At 57.3% G+C, this 20,575-nt stretch overlaps 1 protein-coding gene across 1 annotated transcript in view; it reads left to right on the forward strand.

The window, feature by feature from the left end:
- The window catches only part of CCDC57 (coiled-coil domain containing 57), a 77,281-nt gene that overhangs the window by 19,693 nt on the left and 37,013 nt on the right, over positions 1–20,575 (forward strand). Inside the window, exons 9-15 of the mRNA XM_036268393.1 lie at positions 4,527–4,689; positions 5,283–5,417; positions 6,742–6,958; positions 7,575–7,727; positions 9,954–10,057; positions 12,450–12,650; positions 17,119–17,305. Coding sequence (XP_036124286.1) covers positions 4,527–4,689; positions 5,283–5,417; positions 6,742–6,958; positions 7,575–7,727; positions 9,954–10,057; positions 12,450–12,650; positions 17,119–17,305 — 1,160 coding nt within the window. The remainder of the gene's footprint in view (positions 1–4,526; positions 4,690–5,282; positions 5,418–6,741; positions 6,959–7,574; positions 7,728–9,953; positions 10,058–12,449; positions 12,651–17,118; positions 17,306–20,575) is intronic.

The following is a 20,575-nucleotide window of genomic DNA, read 5'->3' on the forward strand; positions in this document are numbered from 1 at the left end:
TCCCTAAAGGGCCCACGCATGGACTTATCGGACTCTCTCCCTCTAAGCTTGGAGGGGAGGCAGCTTGAGGGGCACCAGAGACATACAGGGAAGAACTGAGCTGTTTGGCACGGGAGCGAAGGCTGGAGAGGGGCTTTCTCCGGGACAAACGTGCTGTCAGAGGCCTTTGTTCCTTTGGTGAGCCCTTCCCTGGGGTGGCAGGCACCCGCCATATCTGGGACTCCAGCAACCTGGCTCACACTGGGAGCCCTGCCCTGGTGACTCCCTGAGGCCCCGCCCCACCCAACTTTCAGGCCCACCCAAGCTGTTGCCACTTGCTTAACCATAGGATTGGCCTGTCTTGGATCCTGCTTCAGGTTTTCCTAAATTCTTTCAAACAAGCAGCACCTGGTCTCAGCTAGCCCCATACCTCTCGTTAAGTAATACACAGAAACAAACACAGGGAGGCAGCCAAAATGAGACAAAGAAACAGGTCCCAAATGAAAGAACAGAACAAAACCCCAATAAAAGAACTAAACAAAATGGAGATAAGCAACCTAACAGATGCTGAGTTCAAAATACTGCTTATAAGAATGCTTAGTGAACTTAGTGAGAACCTCAGTGAACTTAGTGAGGGCCTCAAGAGCATAAAAAAGGACCAGTCAGAAATGATGGATGCACAGTCAGAAATGAAGGAGGCATTAACTGAAATAAAGAACAATTTACACAGATTCAATAGTAGAGTAGGTAAATCCAAGGAGCAAACCATCGATTTGGAATATAAGGAAGCAAAAAATGCCCAATCAGAACAGCAAAAAGAAAAAAGAATCCAAAAAAATGAGGATAGTGTAAGGAGCCTCTGGGACAACTTCAAGCGTGCCAACATTCGCATCTTGGGGGTGCCAGAAGGAGAAGAGTGAGAACAAGAAAAGAAATTGAAAACCTGTTTGAAACAATAATGGCAGAAAACTTTCCTAACTTGTTGAAGGAAACAGACATACAAGTCCAGGAAGCACAGAGAGTCCCAAATAAGATGAACCCCAAGAGGCCCACACCAAGTCACATCATCATCAAAATGCAAAAGGTTCAAGACAGAGAGAATCTTAAAAGCAGCAAGAGAAAGGCAGTTAGTTACCTACAAGGGAGTTCCCATAAGACTGTCGTCAGCTGATTTCTCAAAAGAAACTTTGCAGGCCAGAAGAGAGTGGCAAGAAATATTCAGAGAGCCCTGGCCGGTTTGGCTCAGCGGTTGGAGCGTAGGCCTGCAGTCCAGAGAGACCCAGGTTCGGTTCCCACTAAGGGCATGTATCTCGGTTGCAGTTTGTCCCCGGCCCTGGTTGGTCACGCGGGTGGCAGCCACTCGATGTGTCCCTTCACGTCGATGTTTCTCTCTCCTCTCTCTTCCTCTCTCTCCCTCCCGCTCTATCTGAACAAAAAATGTCCTTGGGTGAGGATAAAAAAAAAAAAAGAAATATTCAGAGAGATGAAAAGCAAGAACCTACAACCAAGATGACTCTATCCTGCAAAGCTGTCATTTAGAATCGATGGCCATATAAAGACTTTCCCAGACAAGAAAAAGTTAAAGGAGTTCATCACCACCAAACCATTATTATATGAAATGTTGAAGGGTCTTTTTGAAGAAAAAGATAATATATATGAACAAACAAAATGGCAATGAATACATATCTATGGACAATTGAATCTACAAACAAAATGAACAGGCAGAACAGAAACATTCTCATAGATACAGAGAACATTTTGTTGGTTGCCAGATGGGAGGGGGGTTGGGGGAATGGGTGAAAAAGGTGAAGGGATTAAGAAGTACAAATTCATTGCTAGACTGACAAACCTCAAAGGGAAAGAGGTTGAGGGGTGGGAAGAAATAAACCAAAGAACTTATATGCATAACCAATGGACACAGACAATAGTGTGGGAAAAGGCGGGAGGGGGGGCAGGAGTGGGGAGGAAGGGGTCAATGGGGGGTGGGAATGAGGAACATCTGTAATACATTCAACATTCAACAATAAAGATTTAAAAAATAATAAAATAGAGTATTTTAAAAAATATGCTTTTACTGATATTTGAGAGATAGAAACATTGATGTAAGAAAGAAACGTCGATCAGCTAGCTGCCTCCTGCACACCCCCTACTGGGGATCGAGGCCACAACCCAGGCCTGTGCCTGGTCCAGGAATCGCACTGGGACCTCAGTCCATGGGATGTGCTCAACTCACTGAGCTGCACCTGCCGGGCTAAACTGAGTATTTTTTAGAATTCCATTTTCTGTCCACTGCTGTCTTACAAATCCTCTTTGTTTTTCTTATTTAGTGATTGTTCTAAGATTTACAATATACACAGCTTTTTAAAAAAATTTTATTTATTGATTTTAGAGAAATAAGAGGAAGGGAGAGAGAAACATTGATTTATTGTTCCACTTAGTTATGCATTCATTGGTTGATTCTTTTTTTTTCTCCTTATTGATTTTAGAGAGAGAGGAAGTGAGAGGGAGAGAGAGATAGAAACATCGATGAGAGAGAACACTGATTGGCCGCCTCCTGCATGCCCCCCACTAGGGATCGGGCCCACAACCTGGGCATGTGCCCTGACTGGGAATCGAACCAGTGACCTCTTGGTGCAGGGCCAACGCTCAACCACTGAGGCACACTGGCCAGGCCAGTGGTTGATTCTTAATGTGCCCTGACCGGGGATCAAACCCACAATCTTGGCATATGGGGTGATGCTCTGCTCCACTGAGCTCCGGCCAGGGCTGCACAGTCCGCCGTTGAGGAATACTTGCCATGTTAATGGAGCATCCTTACCACCTTCTGTTTCCTCTCTCTCCTCCTCAACACTGTTGTCATACTCTTCACTTCTACGTGTTTAGTTAGTATACGTTGTTTTTCATTTGCTTGAACAACTATCTTTTAATTAAAAACTTTAAAATGAGAACAGAAGTGTTATACTTTTTCCAGTATTTATTTCTTATGCTTTTTATTTTTTAAAACTCAAGTTCAAGTTTCCCTTTGGTGTCTTTTCTTCGCTCCCAGACTCCCTCCCCCCACCGCTGTTCCCAGGGCTGCGGCACTCGGCTCAGCCTATTGGCCGAGCTCCTGCCTTTGTGTCTCAGAGCCCCTTCCCTGGGTGAGGGACGTCGTGCTACACGTGTGTCAGCACGTGTCTGCATGCTGACGTCCCACCAGGTCACCCACCACTCGCCTGATCTGCTGGTCAGGCTGGAGTTTCCCTGCAGACGTTTTGCTCTTCATTTCCTCATCGTGAGCACGGCTGCCTTTGGTTCCTGGACATACTGGTGGTGGCTGATCTAAGTGTTTCCTGCTGATTCCGTCACTTTGCTGCGTCCACATCTGTGGGCTGAGGGCCTGCTCCTGGCCTCTGTCGTCACCAGCGGGAGGCGTCTGCAGGGCGAGCTTCGAGCCTCTGGCCTTGGTCTTGATTTCTGCCTTCTGTGAACACAACGTACCCGGTTAGGACACTGGTTCCAAATGGTCTCCCCTCTGGGTTTCAAATCCATTGTGTGTTACTCTGTTACTGCTCTGCAACAAATCACCGCAAAGTTTGTGTCTTTCATCAACGTCCGTTTATTTCCTGGGTTCTGTAGTCAGTCCCGCACGGCTCAGTGGGTGGGATCCCTGCATGTGGCCTCACGAGGCTGCTCCGAGGCTCAGGCCTCCCCTTCCTGGCTCACTGAAGTTTTCCACAGAGGTCATGTCCAGCGGCTGTGGGCTGAGGTCTCCGCTTCCTCACTGGCTGTAGGTGGGGGGGTGCTCTCTGCCCTGGGGGTGCCCTGTGGCCCTCACAGCCCGAGGCCGTAGGCAGGGCAGGGTGTGGTTCATGCACCTGTCCTGTGAGTAGCGTCCGTGCTGCCCAGGCGCGGTGCTGTGTGTGCAGGCGGGTCCTCCCTCCTGCCGCTGCTCTGCGCGTGGCCCAGGGCGTGCGTGGCTCCTCGAAGGCCTGTGGCGTATGGTGAGCCCTTCCAGCGACAGAATGGGTCTCTCCTTCCACGCAGATTTCCTCCTTCACGTCCTCAGTGCTGTCTCCCTCTGCTCTGATCCCTCCAGCCCCATTAGGCTGCTGTGGGTCCTCTGAGTTCTGGAGGGTTCTCTCTCCTTGGCCTTCTGGCTCGGGCTCAGCTCGCCCGCTGCGTCCTCACTGCTCCTCTGTCCGCATGTTCCCAGGCCCCGGGTTTGTGGCCAGAGCTGCGGAGCCCTCAGACGTCTCGAGTCTGTCGGCCTCCTTCCTTCCTTACCTGCAAGTTGGTCCTCTTTCTGGAGTTTGAGCACGTCTTTCATGGGCCGGGTTTTCCACTGCTGGGGTCCCTGGCCATGCGCTCACTCTGGGCCGGAGCCTGTCCGGGGTGTCTGCTCCATGTCCACCCACGGTCAGTGCCAAGGTGCCGTGGACACGCCGCCCAGTGGAGACGGGAGGACACTGTGGCAGCCCCATGGACGTCTCCCCTGTCACCCCTCACCCTTCAGGCCCGAGGGGACCCGAGGACAGCTCGAACACTTGCGGTATAATGTCCTGCAGGTACCAGCGGCAGCTGTCCTTGGCGGTAGAGAGGGAGCAGAGCCTGGAGCGGGACAAGGTGCAGCTGGACCTGGACTGGCAGCGTCGCTGTGAGAGCGCTGAGAGGGACCAGTACCGGAGGTCGGAGGAGCTGATCCAGGGTCTGAGCACGGCCCGAGAGCAGGTGTGTGCTCCCAGGGCCTTCAAGCCGCCCTGTACCTGGAAACCCTGACCTCATGGAGAGCTTGGCTTCTCACCACTGGGATCAGTGTGTCCCTGCCCTGCCTACCAGCCCGCAGCCTTGCAGGGGTGTGCTTTGTTTTTTTAGAGCAAGTCTTTTTTTTCTGATGTTTTTATTGGTTTTTCAGAGAGTAAAGAAGGGAGAGAGAGAAACATCGATGTGAGAGAAACATCAATCGGCTGCCTCCTGCACGCCCCCTACTGGGAATTGAGCCCACAACCTAGACATGTGCCCTGACCAGGAATCGAACCAGAACCTCTCAGCCCATGGGACGACGCTCAGTCCACTGAGCCACACTGGCCGGGCATTGCATGGAGTTTTATGAGCTTTCTCCAAGTGACCCGCGCAGGACAGGCCCCATCCACACGCAGTGGGTTGGGCAGCCAGGGGTCGTGTGGCCAGGAGAGGCTGCAGGGACGCTCCCTCACGTGTCTCCGTCTGCCTTGTAGGTGGGGGTGGGGAGCTGGCATCAACTGAAGGCTGGCACTGCCCCCTCATACCCCTCCCAAGGTGGACCGAGTCCCACATTTCCCCAGATTGCGGCCAAGCTCCAGGAGGCTGAGCGGAAGCTGTTTGACCAGGAGGTGGTGCTGAAGGCTGTGACCCTGGAGAGAGATCAGGCCCTGCAGATGCTGAGGACCCACGGGCTCCTCCCCGAGCAGGAGGGGCAGGTGAGCGCCCCCAGTCCCTGGCCCTGGGGCTCCTCTGCTCTTGCTGTGCTTGAGCGTGGGTGTCGGCATTCACCGGCCTTTCTCTGATCTGCTCTCAGGCAGGCTCTGTCCAGTCCGTTTTTTGTTTCATCTCTGAAGACACCATGTGGTTCTTTTTAAATACCTTCCATTTGTTTCCCTTCCATCTGTGCGTGGTGATGGCTCTTGCACTCCTTGACTGTTGCTCACCCAGTCTCCGTTCATCCTCCCGTGTGCTGGGTCACCGTGCCGCGTCCTGCTAGGTTTTCACTCCTCTGCTGGTGGCCTTGAGGGCTCCACGCTGCCCTGCATGATGCTGTGTGAGCGCGTGCACGTGTTCTGTGTGGACTGGTGCTCGGCTCTCCTGGCATGGGCCTGGTGGAGCTGCGGGCAGACCGCAGTCCGTCTCACTGTGAGGACCCGCCGGGCCTTTCACAGTGCACAGGGCTGTTTATCCACATCCTCACCAGCGCTTGTGACTGTCTGTCTTTTTTTTTTTTAATCCTCAACTGAGGATATTTCTCCATTGAGTTTTAGATAGACTGGAAGGGAGGGAGGGAGAAAGAGGGAGAGAAACATCAATGTGACAGAGACACATCAACTGGTTGCCTCCTGCACGATCCCTAAGAGGGCTGGAGATCACCTGCAACCCAGGGACGTGCCCTTGACCAGAATTGAACCTGCGACCCTTCGGCCCATTGGGCCAATACTCTAACCGCCGAGCCAAACTGGCCAGAGCTATTGTCTACCTTTTTTATCATGGGTACCCAGCAGGTGACTAATGACTTTTTGAGTGAAAAGGAAGAGTCCCCAAGTTTATCCATAAAAGTTACCTCTGGAGCCCTGGCCGGTTTGGCTCAGCGGTTAGAGCATTGGCCTGCGGTCCAGAGAGACTGGGTTCGGTTCCCGCTAAGGGCATGTACCTTGGTTGCAGTTTGTCCCCGGCCCTGGTTGGTCGTGCGGGTGGCAGCCACTCAATGTGTCTCTTTCATGTCGATGTTTCTCTCTCTCTCTCTCTCTCCCTCCCACTCTATCTGTACAAAAAAATGGAAAAATGTCCTCGAGTGAGGATAAAAAAAAAGTTACCTCTGGAAAGCAGTCTTGCCTTGTAAAATCTAGAAGGAAAATACTTTCTTCTATCAATTTAGAAAGGACGATCACTGCACGATTTGATCCCAGGACAGATGAGGGGCCCAGGGAGTGGGGTGGGTGGGCGGGAAGGTGCAGGGACAGCGTGGCCGCAGGCCAGTGGGCTGTTGGTGTCCTGTGTAGCCATAACCATTTCCTTTCTCCTTGTACTTGGCAGGTACTCCTGAAACGTCACGAAGAAGAAGTCAGTAGTTTTCCATCTGGTGAGATACAACGGCTACAGGAGCAGAACGCAAACCTGCGAAGCGCGGTGGCACAGATGAGGGTGGAGATGGAAGCGCTGAGTGAGCGGACGCTCCCTTCTGCCCTGCCAGGGGCCAGCCCCGAGAGCCCTCGCCCGCCTGACGCAGAGGCAGCCGCAGACGCCGCCCCGGGTGAGCAGGGACACCGGGCATCTTCGCGGGGCTCTTAGACCTGAACGTCCCTCCCCTGAGGTATTCAGGTCTGACAGCAGCTTTCTCCAACGGAAGGGCCTCGTCACTATTACACACAGGACAGAAACCTCTTGTTGGTAAAGTGCAAGGACAGAGCAAGGGGTGCTTGACACACTTAAAAGCCAGAGTGAGGCTGGCCCAGGCGCAGGGCTAGCTGGCACCTGGAGCAGGGCAGCGCACAGCTGGTGGGCGGCAAGCCTGCCCTCGGAACGGGCCTGCCGGAGCGAAGGCAGACACCCCACCTTGCCGTCCCGAGTGGGGCCGGTGGCTGTGGGTGGAGGACAGCGGACGGCTGGACGGCTGCGCACTCGTGTTGTGTGTCTGTGGTGACAGCTCGTGGGTTTGCAAGAGCAGCCGTGTGTTTTCCTGACTCCTGAGCCCTCCCTGGAGCCCAGAGAGCTGGTCCCTGGACACTGCCCTGGGGACTGAGGGAGGGTGGCACACAGGTGCGAGGACGCGGTGAGGGACGGGTCAGCGAGGTGAGAGGGCTGCCTCTGGTTGAGCCTCTGCCCTGGGGATGCATGTGTGTATTTACAGGGTGGGGTTTATTTTGCAGATTATGTTCTGGCCCTTGAAGCAGAAATACGAAATCTAAAATGTAAATTTAAAGCCCTGGAAGAACAGCTGGGAGACACACTGGAGGCTTCGAAGATGCCCCCGTCTCATGCTGACGGCCCGCCCAGCACCCGTCCAGCGGCAGGAAGCGCTGGTGAGTCCCGCTTGGGTCCCGGGTCTGTCCCAGTCATCCATCTGTGCTCTGAACTGACGCGGAAGCCCCTCCACATGTTACTAAGGGCACAGATGCCACTCAGGCCTTCCCAGCACCAGGGCCTGCGCTCTGCGCCCCACTGAGGCCCTGCTCCATCTCCACACGAGGGGCCCAGGGCACCTGGCCTGGCTGGCTGCTTCCCCCCCCTGGGTTTGGTTGGTGTGCACACACCCACCGGTCCCCTCAGCACCCGTGGCAGCCACGCTCAGCGTCGCCACGCGGGGCCCCAGGACATGCTGCTGTGGTATAACTGAGCATCATCCTGCTTATCTGTCACTGTTCTGTGGGCATGACCTGCTCAGGCTGCCATAGCAACAGGCCGGGAGCCTGCAATGCTTACTCCTTATCTTACTCCTTATGGTGAACAGAAGGTCTTAATTTTTTTTTTAAATGTTTTTTTGCCCTGGCCAGTTTTGCTCAGCGGTTAGAGCATCGGCCTGCGGTCCAGGGAGACCCAGGTTTGGTTCCTGCTAAGGGCATGTACCGAGGTTGCAGTTTGTCCCTGGCCCTGGTTGGGTCATGTGGGAGGCAGCCACTTGATGTGTCCCTTTCGCGTTGATATTTCTCTCTCTCTCTCTCTCTCTCTCTCTCCCCCTCCCACTCTATCTGAACAAAAAAATGGAAAAATGTCCTCAGGTGAGGATAAAAATATATATGTTTATTTTTTTCTTGTATTGATTTCAGAGAGAGAGGGAGAGGGAGATAGAAACATCAATGAGAGAGAACATGCCTCCTGCATGCCCCTCACTGGGGATCAGGCCCACAACCTGGGCATGTGCCCTGACCAGGAATCGAACCGGTGACCTCTTGGTGTAGGGTTGACGCTCACCCACTGAGCCACACTGGCTGGGCTGGAAGGTCTTAATTTTAAACAGACTCATTGGTCAGTCCAGTATCACAGGGTTCATTCCAGTTTTCTCCTTTCCCGCTGTCCTGACTTCTGTTTCTGACCATGAAAACCAGCTGCCGACACCCTTGGTTCAGATGCTCCTTCCATCAGGCTGCACGGTGCAGGCACCACCGCACAGACACCTCCCCCTGCTGGGAGCTGGCCTGGGAGGCAGCCCACAGGGCCACGCAGAGGGCGTCCTTCCTTCCCCAGGGCTGCCGCCTGGTGCTTCTTCCCTCTGTGCTGCTGCCCCCCGCGATCTCCAGCACAGTGTTGACAGCAGCCGCTCTGCTCCCGATCCTAGAGAACTTCCGATGTTTCCTTTTCGGTTTAATGTGTGATGGACTTTTTTTGGTCTTTTTTTTGTTGTTAGATTAAGGACGCCTCTTTCTTTCCTACTTCGATACAGGTCTTTATTTCCTATCATGTACTGTCCGTTTCCGCTGAGCGTGTTCTGGAGCTTCATCGTTAGATTAGCACATCTAGAGCTGTAGCTATGCTGGCGAACTGACCTCCCGTGCAGCCCGCCTGGCGGCCGTCTGCCCTGCCACGCACACTCGCCTGGCACCAGCATGGCACTTCCTCTCTGGCAGTGTTGACCTTCACACTCCCCGTGCCCCAGCCCCCGGTGGAGGGGTTCTGGTGGCAGCACAGCCGGTGGAGCTCCAACCCCCTTGGCTGTCTGCTCACTGGACATGCTCCTGGAGGCAGTGGGTGCGGTCTGCTCTCTGCTCCCCCTCCCTCTTCCTGCCGCCAGGCATGGCGGCTCTAGCGCCCAACTGCCCCTTCCCGTCTGTCCATCTAGGGTGTTCTAGGGATCCCAGTATGTTTCATCAGTCCAGCTGCGTCAACATGTCACATCCTCATGGGGAGTGTGGCACCACTGGGCCTCCCCCCCCCCCTCCCCCCCGGTCACAGATCTTCCTATACCGGGAACCTCCCCACACAGCATCGTCATTCTTGCCTTGAACTGTTCAATGCCTTTTACAAACTCAGGAGGGAAGGTTTGCATGTGGCCCTTTCCTGACTCGGTCCTGGTGACCAGGGTCCCCCTGCAGCTCCCTCCGCTGTCCTCATGGCAGTGCGCTGCAGCTTCCCTTCCAGTCTCCGGGGCCTCCCGTCCCCTCCTCTTCATGTGGAGGGGCCAAGGTGGCATTGGGCATCCCCAACGGGGCAGTGAAGTGTGCAGTCTGCCCTGGACGAGGCAGAGAGGGCAGACGACCTAACCTTCCCCTTGGCATTAGGCGCCCGAGCCTGACAGACCTCTCTTTCCACAGGAGGAGTCATGCCAGCCGATGGCTTGTCCACCGGGCCAGCGCCCAGATGGCTGGGAGACAGGGCACATCTGCTGAACCTCCTGGTGGCCCAGCTCAGAGAGCAGGTGCGGCTGCCCCACGTGCTGCCTGACAGAGCATCCCGGGTGGGAGCGGGTGGCCTGAGCAGCTGTGGTGCCAGAGCCCCGTGCCGGCTGCCTGCCCCCTCCGAGGAGGGGCTGCGGTGCCAGAGCCCCGTGCCGGCTGCCTGCTCCCTCTGAGGAGGGGCTGCTGTGCCAGAGCCCCGTGCCGGCTGCCTGCCCCCTCCAAGGAGGGGCTGTGGTGAGGCCGGCTGGTGTGCGTGTGGCTCCCACAGGCTCAGGAGGGCCTGGTGCAGGGAGAAGAGGCAGAGCGAGGTCTGTGCTGGTGGGCGGCGCGAGCTCCCAGTGCTGACAAAGCACAGCTGCCGCACAGCGCCCCCTGCTGTCGCTGCAGGTCACAGCAGCTCCTTTTCACTGTGGGGAAGCACACACAGAGCTTGCCCTCTCTGGCGTCAGCTCAGTGACATGCAGTGCAGTCCCATTGCTGCGTGACTGTCACCACCATCTGCTCCCAGGACATATCCGTCATCTGCACAGAAACAGTGTCCATGAAACCCTGACCCCACCCCCACCCCGGCCCTTGAACCCTTGGCCCAGCAGCTTGTGTGCCTCCAGCGTGCATGCTGGCCCTCTGAGTCTGGCTCACAGCCCTCGGCAGTGTGTTTGTCCACGTCGTCCTTTAATGACCAAAGAGCGTCCCAGGGTGTGTTCCATGCTGTCCACCTGCTCACCTGACAGACACGGGCTGTTGCTGCCTCTGGCCGCTGTGAGCACAGGTGCAAGGATGCGTCCTGTGCCTTGTTCTCCATCCTCTGCGGAATGGCCACTGCGCTCCACTTTGGCTGCCGAGGTCCTGTGTCTCCCATTCTCACCGACACTCACTTCCTGACTGGTGACAGCTGTCCTAGTGGGGTGAACCGGGACCTCATATGGTTCCAGTTGGCATTTCCCTGATGACAGATGATATTGAGCACCTTTCCATGTGCTTGTTGGCCATTTGCCCACATTTATTGAGTTATTTGTCTTTTGTTGAGTTGTGGGCGCTTTTTATATATTCTGGTTCAAGTCCCTTATCAGGCACAGTTTGCAGAATATTTCTCCCACTGTGGCTTGTCTGTTCACTTCCTTGGAACTCCTTTGAGGCACAATATTTCTAATTTGGAAGATGTCCAATTTGTCCACTTTTCTGTCCAATTGTTCTCAATTGGTGCACCTCCTGCTGTGTTCTGCTTGCATGTTTCTCATGAGGCAGCAGAAGGATGAGGGCTCCACGTGTCCTCTCACCGCAAGCACATGCCACACGCAGACTCTGCGTCTTCTGAAAAGTTGACGAGACTCGCACCGCGCAGTGAGCAGGGGGCTCCAGAAATGGGGTCGTGAGCACAGGGCACTCTGCCGGCCTCTGCCCGGGCCACAGCCCTGGGCACACGCAGGGGCACACCCAGGGCGCTTCTGAGTCACCTCCCAGTCCCGCCCGCTGTCCGAGCTCACACACTCACAGGCACACAGGCATGAACGTCCACATCCGAGGCTGTAGTTTTGTCTTGCGAATCACACGATCATCCTGGGAAATGTCCACCTCAAGTGTTTCTTGTTTGTTTTTTTATTTTTATTTTTTAAAATATTTTCTCTTTATTGATTTTAGAGAGAGGAAGGGGAGGGAGAGAGATAGAAACATCGATGAGAGAGAACATCGACTGGCCACCTCCTGCATCCCCCCACTGAGGACGGCCCACAACCTGGACATGTGCCCTGGCCGGGAATTGAACCGGCAACCTCTTGGTGCAAGGTCGACACTCAACCACTGAGCCACACCAGCTGGGCTGTTTATTTATTTTTAATTAACAAAGTCTGTTCATCAGATGGTCACATCTTTCCATGTGCATGTGACAAACTCAGAGACTGCGCCCCTGTCAGGGGCTCGCTGCAGGGTTGCTGTGCTCGATCTTCCTGTGGATCGAAGGGGAGTCGGGCAGAGAGAGTTGGGTCCATCTTGGTGCCTATACTTTTTCCCTCTGACTGTCCAGAGGAGGCAGAGGGCTGCCCAGGCTCCACAAGGCCAACTTTGGCCTCCCAGCTTTCCACCCACCTCTGCCGGTGTCTGCTCCCCACCCCCTCTCCCACCCGGTCCCCAGACCAGGAGCTGCAGACTCTGCTCAGGAGGAGGGTTCCGGCACGGGCTCCCCCCTTCCCTGGGGCTAGTGCGCAGGCTCTGCCAGGGGCACCCATGTCCACTGTGTTTGCGACGGGCCCCCTGGGCCAGGCATGTGGGCTGGGGGGTGACCAGTAAACCAGAGGAGAGACTGACCACCACGCTTCCTGTCTGGCTCTTCTGAACTCTCCGCTGCCACCTCTGGTCGTCCGCCCCGGCCCCTTGCAGAGTGGCCCCCTTCCTGACAACATGCTTCCACACACCCAGGCGCTGCAGGAGCCCCCGCAGGTGCACATCTCCCGGCCCGAGCTTCCCCACGCAGCGGGCCAGGTGCCCCTGGAAGTGCTGGAGCTGCAGAGGCAGGTGGCTGAGCTCGAGAAGCATCTCTGGACAGCGCAAAAGGAAGGCAGGGGGCCTCTGAGCAGGCAGCAGCCGCAGGCCCCGGACACTGTGGCCCTCGGGAGACAGGTGAGTGCCCTACACCGGCCTGTGATCTCAGTCTGCCCCTGCTGCTGGCCATTCCGGGTCTCCCTGCAGAGGGTGTCCGGTGGGTGCTGCCTGTGTGCTGGTTGGCAGAGCCCTGGCCTGTGGGCCGCCCCCATCTGCTCCCTCTTCCTTCCCTGGCACGTCTCTCCCCCTCCCCCTCCCTCTCTCTTGGTGGACACCTGCTGAAGTGGGCAGTGCCAGCCTCGGTCTTTCAGGTCTTTCCTGTCCCTCAGTTCAGAGCCATGCATAGGAAACCCACATGTGTGACGCGGGCTGGTCTCTGTCCTCCAAGCGGGAGTCCTGACGAGTTGCTAAGAGGCCCTGAGGAGCCCCGAAACTGAGTGCTAACTTGGGGTTTGAAATTTCAAGAAGGCCCTATAGCTTCCACAAGCTTCTCCGTGTCTGATGCGGCTGCCCGTGCTCCCCTGACACAGGCCCGTCCTGGTCCTGGCCGGCCGCACCCTCACTGCCCGCTCAGCTCCCTGGGCTCGAGCCGGCGTCCGAGCTGCAGGGGGAGCTCTGGAGCCGCTTGTCCTGTGTGACACAGGCCCGTCCTGGTCCTGGCCGGCCGCACCCTCACTGCCGGCTCAGCTCCCTGGGTTCGAGCCGGCGTCCGAGCTGCAGGGGGAGCTCTGGAGCCACTTGTCGTCCTGTGTGACACAGGCCCGTCCTGGTCCTGTCCGGCCGCACCCTCACTGCCGGCTCAGCTCCTGGGTTCGAGCCGGCGTCCGAGCTGCAGGGGGAGCTCTGGAGTAGCTCGTCCTGTGTGACAGCTGGACTGCCTGTCTTCCTTCCAGAACCGACAGTTCCTGCAGGGGCCTGTGGTGGCTGCACTACCAGCGGTGACACAGGGTCAGGGCTGAGTTCTCTGAGGCCAGGCCGCACGTACCCCAGCGGCTCTCGTCCCAGGGTCCGGTTTTGAGAATGGAACTTAGGAACGCAGAGAGACACGGCCCGTGGCCCTCTCTGCTCGGGGCACATGAGGACAGTGCCTGGGGGACGGGCCTGTGAGGAGTGCGTGTGGGAGACGACGGTTGGGCGCGGAGGTGCTGCGCCGACCTCTGCCGCTGGAGGGGATGCATCTCCGCAGCCAGTCCTGGCCCGGGTGTGCTCTGTCCCCTGCCACCTGCCCTTGCTCAGTCCCTTCAGGCCCTGCAGTTCTCCGTCACCCACTGATCCACTTGTCCAGAGTGAAGGGGAAGAAGTGGTGCAGATAAGCAGAACTTAAAATTAAGGTGTGTAGTCTCTCGGAGACGGGTAGGGGGTGAGCTCTTCGGGCCCTGGTTCTGCACAGCAGTCAGGGTCTTACACTCCTTTCCAGTCTAAGCGTCCTGTGACCTTGGGGGGGGTCACTTCCTGGGTAAGAAATTGGAGGCACAAGAAATCCAAGTGGCCAGTCCCTCTGTTCAGACCAGGCCACCCAGAGCTGCCCAGCTGTGCGTCTGCACCTGAGAGGCAGTGACAGAAGGGAGGGAGACCGAGGGTGGGGGTGACCCAAGGGGCGGCTGGGCGCTGTGAGAGGAGAGAGGGGCACGTGTTCCTGGACTGCCCCTCAGGGCCCAGGAGCTGTGATTCCCTGGGGGCAGTGACAGACCTGTGCCCAGAGACTGGCTTCTGAGCCCCTCACTCTGCTGAGAGGAACCAGGACAGGTGGCGGATGCCAGCGTGGGGACATGACGGGGGCACAGAAGCCACCTCAGGCCCTGCTGACCAGCCCGGGCCAGTAGTGCTGGTACAGACAGGGCAGTGGAAGAGACGGGAGGAAAGCAGGTCCCAGGGGCAGGGGCTGCTGGCCTCACAGGGAGACGGGAGCCGCGGGAGGTGGCCGTGCAGTACCGGACGCCATGTCCTCGTCACAGGGAAGCAGTCGCTGTCAGGGGGCAGTCTGCCGACACCACCTGTTCGAGGGTCAGCCCCATCGCTGGTGCTGGGACAGACGGACGTCCAGGGCTCCGCACTGGCCACACCAAGGGCACACTGCAGTCGGTGGGCTGCACCTGTCAGGGCTGAGGGGACCCAGACGCAGAATAGGAGGGACACGTGATGAGGGACACTGTCCAGGTGACACCTGTGTGTGGACGCTGCATCCGCCGGATGTCGGCTCCACGTGAAATTCTAGTCTTGATGAACAGCCGCTTATTCAGAGAGCGTCCTTGTTGTCAGGAAGTGAAGCGCATGTCTGGGCACAAAGAGCAGTGTCTGCAGCTTTCTCTCGGTGGGTCGGGGCAGGTGACGGAGCGCACAGCCCGCCACCACCTCAGCAGTGTCTGCAGCTCCCCCAATTTTAAATTCTGACAAGTACAAGCCCATCCCTCCTGCCCCTGCGGAGAAGGAGCCTCTGTGCAGTGCCGCTCTGGGGCCACGTAGGCTCTGCCCACAGCGGGAGCGGCTGGTGGGCTGACGGAGGGAGGGAGAGACGGACAGATGAGGGATGATGGCTGGCTGACCAACAGCAGGGGTCGTCACCCTCACCCTCTGCCTGCTGGCTGCTCCACCCCGTCCTGGGAACCCGGCAGTGCCCAGAGGGATGCACAGTCCACTGGGGGGCGGTGTCCGCTGTCTGAGGCAATGCTGCTGGGAGCTGGGAACCTGCACGGGGGTTTGAGTCCACAGCGGGTGGGGGAGAGCTGCCCACCATGACGGTGTCCCCTCTGTCCTCTGCATCTGTGGTTGGGCTCCCTCGTCCCGAGGCCTTCGCCTCTAGAAGGATCTCCTGGAGCCCATCATCGCTACCCTGGGACACTTAGACATCTCAGCAAGCCAAGCTCGTCTACTGGCCAGGCGCGCTCCTTCCTGGCCGTGGGGCTGGGTCAGCGCCTGGAGCAGAGAGGGCAGCTGTGAGGGGAGCCTGGGCCGGGTGTTCAGGCCTCCTGAGTGGTCGCTGTTCGCATGCAGTCATTATCGTGGACAGAAACTTGAGTCACCAAAATAAAATCATCCTACCAGAAACTGAGCCCAAGCTCAGTGGGGGGCCTGCTGAGGTCCCCGCTCGCCATGCGGCTGCAGGGACTAGAATGCTGGCCGTCCAGACCCCAGGCCTCACTCATGCTGGGGGGCGTCTGGGGAGTGAGTTTCCTCTTTAAGTGTTCTGAGGTCTGCAAAATGTTTCAAGATTGCTCTCTCCTCACTTAAAGTGACACAGGGTCGGACACCGTGTCCTGTGGAGGACAGGGCCTTGGGGACAGACGCTGGCCCAGCTCCCACCTGGACTGGTCGCCTGGCTGGCGTGCCTGGAAGGCTGTGACAGTCACAAGGGGCTGGGCCACCCTGTCCTGTGCCGGCCCTTCCATCGGCTCAGGACCCCACTCATGTCCCGCATCCCTGAGAAACCAGACAGGCACATGGCCCATTCATGGGGGAGACCTTTGCGGCCTTCAGTCCACGCTAGCCTGAGGCACCTGCTGGGTGCGGGCAGGCAGTCACTGCGGCTCCTAGGCCACCTGGAGGAGAGCAGCTACCGTGGGCACCTGCCAGGCCAGGACAGGGTGTGCCAGCCTGTTCCAGGGACGCGGGCCAGCTCCTTGTATCCACCTAGATCTCGTGGCCAGGACAGGCACACTGTGGCTTTTCATAGGTGTCAGGAGCAGCCATTCCAAGTAGGCCACCTGCTTCCCTCGGGGCCTTGGACACCACTGGCCTCTCCTGGGCCCCTACTTGACACAAGCAGCTCCCCCTTTTTCTTTCCCTTGTTCTGCAGGCCCCACCTTGTTCCACATGCCTCCTGTGTGAGCACGTGTTTGGGCAGGAGCCCTTGTTGGGTCTAGCTTGGGTCCAGGTGGGGATGACCCCTTACTGGGGTTAGGACTGTGTGCGGCCCAGACCTCGAGTGTTGACCTCCAGAAGCCCCAGCACTGCCCCCCTCATGGCCTCTGCTTCTGTCTGCACCTTCATCAGGCAGTGGGGACCTGGGTTGGCCCACAGTGCTAAAGGAGTCTGCGGGCAGCTGGGGAAGGTGTCGGAGCCATGAGCCTGGTGCAGGATGGAGCCCAGGAGGGCCAGGCTGGCGCAACCGAGGGCAGTGCAGGGTGTGAGATGGTGGAGAAGGGGCTTTGCAGCCACCACAGGGTCCCTTGCAGCCCCTCCATGCCAGGTGGGCAGCAGGCACCCACAGGGGTCCCATCACAGCACAGCCCTCAAGGATGCAGCTCACCACTGGAGGCCAGGGCGGGTGCTGCTGGCCCTGCATCGTCCTCACTGGGCACTGCATGGAGGAGCACAGGGACAGCGGGTGGGGTCTGGGAACGAGCTGGGTACAGAAGAACAGGGCATCCCTCCTGGGAGAGGGGCCGGGTCCACAGTTGTTCTCATCTCTGAACAGCTGTCCCATGGCCTCAGTTCTGGGACTGCGTCTGACACCAGGGAGGGCGGGCCTGGGACAAGTGGCACATCACCCTTCCGTCCCCTGGGGGCTTGTCTCACAGGCTGTCTGCTGTGTGGGCTTCATTCACAGTGCCCAGCAGCCGAGGGGCCTGCAGGGACCCAGGGCCTGGGGACGCAGCTCCCACAGGACCCGTCTGTGCAGCAGCTCCAGAGGAAACTGAAGGAGGCAGCCCGGACGGTCCTCCGCCTGCGCCTGGAGAAGGAACAGCTGCTGGAGCTGGGGAACCGCCTGCGTGCTGAGCAGGGCCGGCCCTCGGGTGAGCAGGGTTGCAGATGGCCTCAGAATGTGGCCTTGGAGAGGGGAGGGGGAGGCCGGCACAGGGCAGGGCCCCGCATTCAGAGGGTCCTCGAACCCGCTCACTGGCTGTGTTTGTGAGAGAAACACCACCTCGCAAAGCTGCGGCACTGTGTGTGGCCTGGTGAGCAGCAGGGGCCACGGTGTGGAGGTCACAGGGCACAGGATGGGCCGGCCCGCCCCACCCTCTTGTGCGCTGCTCGCAGGCCGTCTGCCTTCGCCTCCCGTTTCTGCTGCTGCTGCAGCACCAGGCCGGGCCCCAGCTCTCAGGCGGCTTCCACCGGTCTGTCTTCTGTTATTGCGAGGACCCCAGTGTGCAGGGGCTTTGGGACCCGCCCGCTGACGATGTCAACTGACGCCACCCCTCACTCCTTCTGTGGCCTGAACACCACGGCCACTGGGTTTCCTTTTCGAGGCGGAGTGCCCTGGTGCCCACGTGAGGGGCGGTCAGGAATGTGGCTGGTCCTCCTTCGAACCACCATGTGCTCAGGAAACCACGGCACAGGCAGGGCCTGGTGTTTTATTTTCAGGTCTCTTCCCAGGGCTAAGCTGTGTGTATCATATTAGGTTTTTTAAAACATATATATTTTATTGATTTTTAGAGAGAGGAAGAGGGAGAGAGAAACATCCATCGGCTGCCTCCTGCACACCCCCTACTGGGGATGGAGCCGGCAACCCAGGCCTGTGCCCTGACCAGGAATCGAACCGGGACCTCTCAGTCCATGGGACGACACCCAGTCCACAGAGCCACACCAGCCAGGGCAAGTTGTTTGTAACATATGAATGTGTTCTGCTGTGACCCAGTCTTGGAAGTGGAATTTGGGAGGACTTGGAGCTCAGGGACACTGTGTTCCTGGGACGAGGTGCTAGGGAGAGTCTGCAGAGGGGAAGCAGCCACTGTGTGTCCAGAGGCCCTGCCCGAGGGAGACCGAGGCCGGGGCAGTGCGCAGCTGGCCCCTCAGAGCACCGGCAGCACCTCCCTCTGCGGGCAGCAGGCGTGTCCTCGGGTTTGTCCTGCAGAGGAGGACTGAGCGCGCTCAGACGCTGCCTGTCCTCAGGCTCCGCAGGTCGAGGAGGAAAGTGGCGTCGCCTGCTCCCCAGAGGCACTTCCACACGTTTCCGTAGCAGGCTGTCTGCTCGCGCCTCCCCCCCTCCACAGCCGCCCCCTCTTCCCTGAGCTCCGCTGCGCCTGTCTCTTCTGAGCCCGCACCCCTCCCACACCTGAACCTCGCTGCTCTTTGACCTGGGCCCTGCTCAGTGCCCCTCCGTGCCCTCTCCCTGTCCTCTCCATGCCCCCAGGCCCAGACCTGTTCTCTGACTGCGGCCGTGCCTCCCTCGGATCCTCGATTCCAGTGAGCTTGTCTTTGCTCCTCACTGTGGCTTCCTATAGCCATCCTGGCCTCAAGTATTATCTCAGTGAGTTACACCCACCCATCTATCCTTCCATGCACCCATCCCACCGCCCGCCCGCCCGCCCATCCATGCACCACTCACAGTCCACCTAGCCTAGCCATCACCACCACCTGCCCATCACCACCCACCTGCTGGGGAGGGTGTTTCCTCCACCTCTTAAGTTTTGGATTTGGACGGTTTAAGGATCAGACTGACACAGACAAGGGAAGTGTGCATGCTGGTCTCACAGGAGTGACCAGCCTGGCCACACTGACAGGTGGAGAACGGGATTCCAGTCAAGGGCACACACCCGGGGAGTGCGAGAGGCGACCAACCAATCGATATGTCTCTCTCTCTCTCTCTCTTTCTCTTTTTTTTTTTCAATCCTCACCTGACATTTTCATTTTTTCATGTTCAGATAGTGGGAGGGAGAGAGGAAGAGAGAGAAAGAGAGAGAGGGAGAGAGAGAGAGAGAGAGAGAGAAACATCGATGTGAAAGGGACACACTTTGTGGCTGCTACCCATATGACCAACCAGGGCCGGAGACAAACTACAACCGAAGTACGTGCCCTTAGCGGGAACCGAACCCGGGTCTCTCCGGACCGCAGGCCGACGCTCTAACTGCTGAGCCAAACTGGCCAGGGCAACAAAAGACTTTTTAAAATCAGCAGTATTTTAAACAAAAACGTCATAAACATTACAGTCATCTTCAGTTGTTCATTTCGTGCCAGGTAATTAATTCTGGTTGAACTGGGCCTTCTGGGAGCAGCTGTGAGGAGCCTCCGCGCGCTCCGCAGACCCTGTCCAGCTAAGGCTGGCGGAGCGCCGCAGCAGCCAGTCCCCGCGGCAGACGGACGCACCGTGCAGGTGACGGAAGCCTGTTTCCACGGCCCCGCACATTACGATGGTGCCTGGCACTTACATTCGCAGACGGGCATAGAAAGCCTCAGCGTCGCTTCTTATCTGCTGATTCCTCCGTGTCATTTAACCTGTTGAGTCAGACGAATTCTATGGAGAGAGAGCGCGAGCAGTTCTCTGGGGTTTTTTGTTTGTTTGTCCTTTAAGAGAGCAATTTTTTTGAAATGTTCCAGGGCCCTCTAGAAAATTTCAGTTACTTTCAGGTCAAAAGACTCTATTTAGAATTTAATATTTGGGAAGTTACCAAAATATCAAAAGTTTTCTGAAGCACTTGGTTCAACAGGACCCTACATCACTGTGGACAGCCCTCAGCGACCCACATAGCTGTGCTGACAGTGAACGGCCGTGGGCAAAGGGGTTAAGGGTGGGCGGACCCATCAAAAACCCGGCAAAGCACAGAGAATGATTTTGATAAAACACAAAATCTCACTTTCCAAGTACATGACTTAAAAGGTAAAGAAACGTTTGCTCTGTTACCAGACCCTACCTGCGAGCCCGGTCCTTGGCGCAGGGCAGGGAAGCCCGTCCGGGCTGTGCCATGTGCTTCGGCCGCCGTCTACTCCAGAGTCGGGCGTTTCCCCGAGCCGGCCACCCGTGAGCTTCCTCTCCAAAGGGCCCTTTCCCGGAACACCCTGCAGCTCCTCTCCCACGTTCACCTCCTGCCTCCCTTTCCCGTTGCCGGTGTTAGGGCGAGGTTATTTCTCTTCCCTTAACAATGTATTTCCATACCTCAGACCTCTTCATGCTGAAACATACATCGTGCTTCTCTTGCAAATGGACACGTTTCCCTTCTTTCTTCTGTAGCTTTAATCACACACATTCATTAGAATTCTTTTTTTCTTTTTTTAATTTTTTTTTTAATCCTCACCGAGGACATTTTTCCATTTTTTGTTCAGATAGAGTGGGAGGGAGAGAGGGGGAG

Source organism: Molossus molossus, unplaced genomic scaffold (genome assembly GCF_014108415.1).
Source record: "Molossus molossus isolate mMolMol1 unplaced genomic scaffold, mMolMol1.p scaffold_m16_p_19, whole genome shotgun sequence".
In the NCBI taxonomy this organism is placed as follows: Eukaryota; Metazoa; Chordata; class Mammalia; order Chiroptera; family Molossidae; genus Molossus; species Molossus molossus.